This window comes from Cornus florida, unplaced genomic scaffold (assembly GCF_030987335.1).
Source record: "Cornus florida cultivar Cherokee Brave unplaced genomic scaffold, ASM3098733v1 CherokeeBrave_3.0.0_Hap2_Chr11, whole genome shotgun sequence".
NCBI lineage: Eukaryota > Viridiplantae > Streptophyta > Magnoliopsida > Cornales > Cornaceae > Cornus > Cornus florida.
In genome coordinates, this window is record NW_026775581.1 from 129,398,090 (window position 1) to 129,407,320 (window position 9,231).

A 9,231-nucleotide genomic window follows, 5' to 3' on the forward strand; every position below is an offset into this window, starting at 1 on the left:
TATAATAGATAAGGATTTAGTGAGTAATGATACCATGCCTTCAATATACAAGAGCATTAAAGTATTTCTAAATACTTTTGGATAATGACCAGCAGTTGATGTTTACCAAAAACATTTTGGAAAATGCTGCCATGTAATTTATTAGCTCTAGAAATATTTTAAAATGTATTGCAGTAATAGAAAGTAAAGATTCAACCAAAACGACCAAAAAATATAGTTCTTTGACATCAAATTACAAGATTTTTGACCATACAGACTGTAACAGTAATAGAAAGCAAAGATATGATCCAAAACTACCATTTCATTACAAGATTTTGACAGGATATATCTGTTTACTGTTTCTGCTTTAAATAATACAAGTCATGTGGCAGCTTGGGCAATAACTTGGAAGTAAAATACCCAATAGTTCTCCACCCTATTTTGGGTATATATGTAAAAAGGAAACATCTAGGTGTTCTTGTTCTTTTTTTTTTAATCACCTAATAAATAAATAAAAAGTAAAACAGAGATAAAAAGAAAATTTGTACCGCGGTCCACACAAGCAACTGCTTCTATTGTAACAAAAGATTCCCTTTTTATGTGGAAAAGGCACGTATCTATAATTATGATTTTACGTATGGACAAATAACTTGTCGATGGAGACCACAAAAGCCTCTATATTTCTTTCATTTACTGATGCCACTGCAATGACTGTTAAAGGAGTCCAGCAAATCACAACTCTAACTCTGGATCAAACCCAGCAGGATCATCCTCAATGTTATCAGATGAGGCAGTCTCAGGGAAGAATTCTTCATGAGGATACATCTTGTGAAATAGCTGCCCAATATAGCAAATCCTAGTGAGCACTTCAATGTGGTAAATATTATTATAAGATCTTAATAGATAAAAGTATATGACGTGAAAAGCCGAAAAACTGAAAATAGAAAGGAGCAGCTAGAACTTCATGGAAAATATGGAACCATGTTGAGATTAATTAGGTCCTTTAAAAAATGAAAACTATAAAACAGTGTACCTTCAGAGTTGTATCTAAAACATCATTGTAGTTCAGATTCCCATCTGGCATAGGGGTAGAAATGATGGATCCAAAAGAACCCTGAATCAAACAAGGCAACTATAAGGTCAATAAATCAACGGAGGGCCTCAAATACTTCCCAAAAAAAAAGCCTCATTACATAGACATCTCATATACAAAGAGATAAATCATAACCTACGGAACCAGAGGGTTTAGTATAAGCATCATTGGCACTCAAAAATGTAGTCTACATAATGAATTCTGAGCACACATGTTAGTGACTCTATGTCACATACAACAAGTAAATAAAAGACAATTCAAAGCATTCGCCAGCACCGATATTTGTTTAGCTTTCGAATATTTCACTATTTAGATGACAAGATTGACAGGCTGTCAAGGCCCGATATGCTTAAACAGCACTGTACCGACTGTATAGCCTTCCCTTACCCCCCCAAATAGAAATATTAAATAAAATTTAACCCTCGAACTGATGGCACTATTGCAAATAATTTTTTTAAAAAAAAAAATGGGAAAAGGGGAAAAAAAAGGTAGATAGAAAATGCGATTAGTCTATATAAGAATATGTTTGATTTCAAGAAGAAAATGAAAAACTAGAAAAGGGACAGAAACACTAAGAATGAGAGGCTAACCATGGTCAGCTCCTGTATATACAAGCAACTCCAAAGCAAAGTTGGTTTCCCTTCTGTGTTTTCACTTGTATCTGTGGAACCATTTTCAGGGTTCCCAGAAATGGGAACCGAAACCAGAACACCTATGGCTTCATTTAGCAACTTCTTCCCTTGAGTTGCGTCATCACACAGTGCCGAAAGATACAACACAAACCTGAACAAGAAAGTTAACAACATAATTTAACTATTAATCGTATTTCCCACTATTTTTTTTTTTTTTTTTTTGATAAATAAAAGAATATTATTAAAAGATGCTCAAGAGGGGAGCGAAACCCAATCAATTCAACCTGGAAACCATGTATAATCAAATAATTGAGGGACGAATACAATAGTTCTGAACTTCTCCCTATTCTAGAAACATGGTGTTAAGATCTAAAAATAATTTCAAAGAAAAATATATGTGAGTAATGTGTATTAACTATTCAGTTCATTCAATACAAAAGATTTATTGTCATTGCTTTGGGAGGAGAGGGGGATTGCTCCCTAGTTTTCTGCTTGAGAAAAAAACTATAGAAACCAACAAGTTTCTGAAATTCCAAATTAAAATAGTGATACCTTAGAGGAATCCGTGTTCTTAGCATATCCTGTGGCTCCCAGCCCAAAGGCCTGCTTTTTGTTAAAGTATCTAGAATGTTAGAATACTGTGGCTAGACAATATGGTAAGAATAGTTCAGTATCCAAGTATTTCTAGACAATTACCAATATGCCTACCTAAACATGCACAGGTGCCTTTCTTCTATCTGATTCAAATTCACTATCTGGAGAAATGATCATCCTAAATGACTTTTTTTTTTTCTTTCTTTTTTTTTTTTTTGGAATCTAGAACTTTCTTGAAAAACCTTGAAGAGAAGGGGGAAAAAAATTCAAAATATATGTGCAGAACCATATGACATCCAGATTAAGCAATAATGGATCACTGTAGCACAACATTGTTGGAGATGTTTTTGAGGATTCATATACTTTTCTCATCTTCTGTTTTATTTGATTTTATTTTTTAATTTTTCATTCTCCACTGCTAACCCGAAATAGAGTTAGTCCCAGCCACACTAGATAACTACCATGGGCTTGAACTTTATCTTTTATATTGTGAAGGTGTCAAAAAAAACTCAAGTTTCAATTCCTTAAAAACAAGAAAATTTGGGCCTGTATGGTTTAGTTTCCTGCAAACAATTCTCAAGAACCCAAAAACAAAAAACTATTTTCGGAGAATTAGAAAAGACAATTTTTTGAAAACAAACCTTTGTTTACAACTGAATGTTCAGAAAACAAACAAGTATCTGTACAAGTTTTCTGATTTCCAATTCTTTGAAAACAAAAACTACTCTCAGAAAACTGAACCAAACATTTATTTCTCACTCCTTAATTTTGAAAATTTAAATTTACTCTTTCATTTCTTTTGAAGTTGAACAAAAAACAATATCATCGCCTTTGCCTTTACTCTCATTCCGGAAAGAAGGTTTAAAAACCCTCAAGGAATTGAGAAGATAATTTTCAATAAATTTGTGCTCATATAAGATTGTTAGAATCTTGTTGGAAGGGCAGTATTGGCATGACCATAGCCAACTCAAGATGAATTACTGGACCATTAGATAACTGACTTTGTTTTTAGTCTGATTTTAGCAAGATTTATCCAAAATAAGTTATATGCGCCATGCAGAAAGCATAAAATTTGGATTCCAGGCAAACAAAGAAGCTTTCAAACAGTGATGAACAAATTCCAAGCAGCATATCATAAGAAAACAAAAAGCAGATGCAAGATGGAATGATAAAACTTACAATGTGTATCTTTTTCAGGAAAAAAAAAAGTAACTTACATGCCAGAAGGACAAACAAATAAATTGCTGGCTACTTGGAGAACTCGGATTGATGTAACCTGCTCAGGGTACAGAGCTAGAGAGAAAAGAATAGTCAATAATATATTATACATTCATTCAACAAAGTACAAGAATAGAATGTGACAGTGATTTTGGTCTCACTTTTAGGAGGTAAGACAACTAGAAAATTCAGTGCATCTGGTTTTAAGGAACAGGTTGTAATGCATATTCCCCTAGCCACCTTTCCTTTAACATCTCTTGGGCCAAAAATTTCAGAACTGTCTTGCAGAAAATCTGGGGGGGAATTAAGAGATGGTGATGGAACTTCAAAAGATGGATCCAGGAGCAGCTGATGGCTAAATACATCCTGACCAGAAGACAACTTAACACCTTTATAACTCTTGCTACCCTGCATAATTCACAAGATTACAAATATCATGCATTTTACATTTATGCCAATTGAAGATTCCAGAAAATTAACAAAAATTCAGGCAAATATTCTTGAACCTCTTCCATAAGCAAAGCAACCACGGGCATTCGAAGAACCTGTATCACATAAGTTTTGAATTCAAATAAGTATTATAGCTTAAAATAGAATATCATCAATTTCATATTGATGTAGTGCAATCAGCCAAAACTATATCCAAAAAATTCAAAAAAAGAAATCCAAAACAAAGCTTTAGATCTTGAGTATCAAGCATCAGACAACATATGGAATAAAAAAGAACCAAAATTGCTGGAGCACATCAATGCCATATTACAAGTTCCCTTTCATATTGGTGCAAGAAGAAGACCAAACATATGAGTAGTTGCAGGATATCTAGCAAGAAAGAAAAGAAAAAAAAATATACATATACCAATGGGCAAAAGGGTGGTGATGACATGGTGTGCTAATGAAGAAAAAATGCAACATAAACAAACAATTAGGGAGGTGCATCTAAACCATTCTTGATTTGAAAAATCATCATGAATGCTTAAGCAAAAAGGCAAATTAACTAGAGGGACTGAGAAATTAATAGAGTACAAAACTTATATTCAAGCTTTACCCAAGAAAAGTAGTTAAAATTACGTTCACAAAACTTACTTGAAGACAACCTTTAACAGCAGCACGACGAGAAAAGATTTGTGGTAGCTCATGTCCATAAACAGGGTAAATCATAGCACCAATTGCATTTGGAAACCTGAAAATGTTGAGAACATTAAAGAAAAGATTTATGGCAAACTGATGGAAACTTGCTTTTGAAAGAGATAAAAGACAAAAACAACAATGAACAAACAAGAGTCATGGATCAAACATGGCACATGCAATGACTTCATCAGAAACACAAGGCATCAGTGCACAACTCCATATAAATTTTCTGTGTTGTAGATATTTAAACTTGTCATAAAAAATAAATTCAAAAGAATATTAACGTACATCAAGACATACACAGAGAAGACAATTATGCACTTTATGAAGAAAAAAAAAAGGACAGAAATCATAAAGCAGAAGGAAGCATTTTGCAGCAGTAAGTAACTAGCCCTTTCAATAAAGGATTGTTCATTACCTTTATAAGACAACATCTATATGGCACTCAAAGTCAGTATATTCTGTCAGATCATTCTAAACCCCAAACCACCATTCAATCAATTTCCTTCACTTCACTAATTAAGAAGTCATTTGACTTGTCATATCTGTAAAATTAAGGTTCCTTAACTTCTATGGTCATTCTTGAAGTTTACTGTATACTTTTGGTTGTGGCCCTTGTGGGTTGTAGACTGAACAGGATGAGAAGAACCAAAAGTTGTATCATTACTTACCAGTTGTACCTTGTCCTGTTACCTCTTACATTTAGAATGCTTTATGACGACAATTAATTAAGTATTAGGCAGCCTATCATTTAAGAAACAAGGTTTTCTGTTAGACACCTACCATTTAGAGAAGAAGCTTGGAGGATAGGAGGGAGATTTTAGAAGAAATTGAAGGCAAAAGTGACAAAGAAAGGAACTGTTGTTCCCAGGCTAATCTGCCCTTTTTATATGTTAACATACACATGTTCAAAGACCCTTCATGAAACAATATTTCGGATAACTGATCAAGTATGAAATGGAAGGGTGAAAAATAACCTGCCAACTGATGAATGGTGAAGTGCTAAACGGTCTATTCCATCTTTTGTGCTGAGAACATCTTTACAAACTTCTAAATTGTCTTGATCATGATCTGCCATGGCTATTGCATAGAGAATTATCCTACAGGCAAAAAATTGATGTTGGTTATCACTATTCTGAAGAGCATCACAAATAAAGGACAAGGAATTAACAATAAAAAACTATCCATTAGAAAGAACGTGTGCAATGAAGATATCCAATCAAACATTTAACATACAATCATAAGGACTAGGTATGAACTTCATCAGAAGAGAAAATGTCCTCCACTAAACAATGAGCATTCACCCAAAAGTATTCAAAGGGAGAGAGAGAGAGATTTCATGTTCTCCACCAAGAGAAAAATAGAAGGGGGGAGGGGGGAAGAAGGGGTTTAAACCAAGCAACCAGATAGATAGAAACAGAGTTCACTGATGCGGTGAGAGGTCAGATGTGAGACCAAAAGACGTCTTAAAGAAAAAGTTGCAATGTATAAAAATAGCCACCACATAGAAGAAGAATCATGCAGTATTCTTAGTCGAACTGAACCTCAAATCCCCTCACATGCTGATATAAGGTTCAAAAAAGCATCATCACTCAAACAGAAGGGAGAAGGAAATAATAGCAATGGAGAGAAACAAAGAGGTTGATTAGTGGAGAAAATGGTATGCTCCATCTGGTTCTCAGAAAGTACAAGGGCAAGGGAATGAACTGCTCACAAATGGCTTCTCTCTTAGCTTATTCCCTTCCCTTTCCTCCATTTTCTCCAAAACAGAAAAAGAAGAAAGAAAACAAAGAAAACAAAAAATATACAAACAGAGGACTAAACTGGACTAAACTGTTCCTTTTCCAACATCTAACTAAATTGAAGACTTGAAATAAAAAATTCATTATTATCTGGTTTCTCTTCCTTGTTTCACTCAAAAGCCTAATAAACCATCAAATGCAAATCAAAACCTTAATACAAGCTAAAATTTAGAATCAAATCATTGATTATGTCCATTAAGAAGTCAATTAGGAGAAACAGCACCAAGTAAGCACTACCAATTACACATTTTATAGGGTTTTTACAAACTGAATATCTTATAATGTGTTTCATAAAAGGCCAAGATAAATAAAAACAGTGATATCTTCAACTTAAGGGAAAAAAAGAAAAAAAAACATTTCTAGACACTAAAATCATTGTAGAAGTACACACATGAACTTCTAAAACCATAGTCAATATGCTTCTAAATACTAAAAATTCATATCATACAATACAGTAAGGTAATGGAACAGAAACAAGAACTGTCACTAACAGATAGAAATATAGAAGGGCGATTTGATCTGTACGATTTTATCCGCGGTGGCAGTCGGATTTTATCCAAAAACTCGGCGAACGGACTCTCCAATTCATCCTCTGGAATCCTACTCTCACTGTTCTGAGCACCATCAGAACCTCCCGCTCCCAAGTGCTCCTGAACAAGATTGAAGAACCTCCTCAACCGATTCTTCTCGATAAGCCCTAGACTCTGGTCTTTGAATATCGCCTCACGCGAATCTGGCACAGTCAACAGCTTTCCATTGCCGTCGCACACAAAGATAGCTTCAATGCTCTTGAATTCCATGTACTGACTCAAACCTGACTTCAACATAAGACCAATGGCGGAGTCCGCACAGTAAAAAACCCTAGGTCCGCCCAAGTCGAGGGTGAACTTTCCGGAGAGTTCGGAGTGGGAGGAGATCTGGACGTCGGAGTACATTGGGCGGGTGTGGAGATCGACGGCCACGAAGTCTCCATCGGACGCAAGGTGGTCATGCGAGGAGGGGGTTTGGAGGAAGGAGGTGAGTTGGTCGAGGGGGAGAGAGGAGAAGTGGCTGCCGTAGAAGGGGTTGGGATCGAGGTGGAGGACGGTTTTTCCGGCGGTAGAGGCGGCGGCGGCGATGATGGATTCCGGCACGCCTGTGCCGACGACGATGAGGTCGAAATTGGTGGGTTCGATTGGTGGGTACGGCGGACTTTTGCCCATTTCGGCTGAGACAGATGTTGCTCGGCGGCGGTGGCGGCTTGACAACTATAGAGAGACTTTTTCGCAACTTGACGTGTGACTTTTCCATGTTTTTTTCCTTTCTCAACTTGACGTGTGACTTTTAACAAAAAAAAAAAAAAAAAAAAAAAAAAAAAAAAAACTTGACGTGTGACTTTTCCTCTTTTTTATTTTTTACGTGTGACATTCTTTTTTACCGTATTCTATTTTTGGTCCTGGCTAGTAACGCCATTTTTTGATAATTTACTCCCTTTGTTGTGTTGGGCTTGGATTCAAAACGTTGGGCCTAACCATCAATTCAGGTTGGGTTTTGCCGAAGGAGTTAGACCACCCCAATTAAACCTGAACCCATTCTCATTTTATTGTTTATTAATTTTTCATCACAATCGTAAATAGTATAGGGTACCAAGCTTCTTTTATTAAAACAATTTTGAAAGAAATAATAGATGTTAAGCTATGATACCAAGTAAAAAATATAATAATATCATACCTAAACTTTTAAACCATTTTGATAGTGATGTTAGTAAGTTTGGAAGACCTTGAGGGCTGAATAAGTCTAGTTGTCTTTTTATTTATTTTAACCAGTTTGATAAATGGTATATGTTTTAGGTTTTTTAAAATAATACTTAGAAAACTCAAGAATTCTAAAAAAATAAAAACTGCTCGATTTAATTTTATGAGAACAATATTCTATTTTTTGAGTACTTAAAATAAAAAATTTGTTCAAAAACCTTATTTGTTGACAGTTAGAGAACTAATTTCTGAAAATTCAGTTTTAAAAATGTTGTTTTGAGAGAATTGTTTTCTATTTTTTTGAGTTTTTGAATAATTGGTTTGTGAGTGACAAATCAATAAGGCCCAAACTTCTTTTTTACTAAGTTTTTATAAAATAATTTTCAAAATTGTCAACAAAACAATTTTCTGTACAAATTTTTTTTTTTTTTTTTGGTTCTCATAAAACAAATTTTATAAGAACTAAAAATTAAATTTTCTTTATTATTTTTAATTGTCAACAAAACAAATTTTTTTTCCAAATGACTGTTGAGTAATCAAACAAAACTCAAATCTGAGCACACTCCATATCATGCATTGCAAAATTTTACTTTAGGTTCTCCATGACCTATTAAAGGTGTATATAGGAATGGCAAAATATTCCATCCGATCATGTATTTACCTTTATTTTTAGCAGTTATTTAATGGTTTTGGGTGGGGATAAATTTACAGTGAAAAGTTGTGCGGGTGCAAGATAGGAACAAGGAAGCTCCCTTCATGTTCGATTTTCAACTGTTACATGGATGTATTTAATGCTTTTTGGTGGACGTGATGATTTTTATAAGGAAAGCCCACACAAGTGTGAGGTGGGATAGGGAAGATCATCCCTTCTCGCTCCATTTATATTGCAAAAATATTATATTACATTTTATACCTTATTAACTCCGTACAAATACTTTTGTTATTGGAAGAATGTTACTAATATGTATAATTGTGTAAATTATAGAAGAATGTTTATTTGATTTATATTCTTAAATATGAATTTTATTAATTTAAGTTAAAATTTAATAGGT

At 34.3% G+C, this 9,231-nt stretch overlaps 1 protein-coding gene across 2 annotated transcripts; it reads right to left on the minus strand.

The window, feature by feature from the left end:
- Positions 1-283: 283 nt before the first annotated feature.
- On the minus strand, positions 284-7,746 carry LOC132282582 (rab escort protein 1). Of its 2 annotated transcripts, XM_059784309.1 has the most exons (10): positions 6,972-7,746; positions 5,622-5,744; positions 4,600-4,696; positions 4,023-4,061; positions 3,678-3,924; positions 3,516-3,591; positions 2,257-2,307; positions 1,663-1,855; positions 1,013-1,093; positions 284-816 (listed from the first exon to the last, which is right to left on the minus strand). In XM_059784309.1, the coding sequence occupies exons 1-10, from the start codon at positions 7,646-7,648 to the stop codon at positions 712-714; spliced, it is 1,689 nt and encodes a 562-aa protein (XP_059640292.1). In that variant the 5' UTR covers positions 7,649-7,746; the 3' UTR covers positions 284-711. The 2 variants fall into 2 exon arrangements, with proteins under 2 accessions (XP_059640292.1, XP_059640293.1); XM_059784310.1 differs by lacking the exon at positions 2,257-2,307 and having other exon boundaries at positions 6,972-7,745.
- Positions 7,747-9,231: the final 1,485 nt, after the last annotated feature.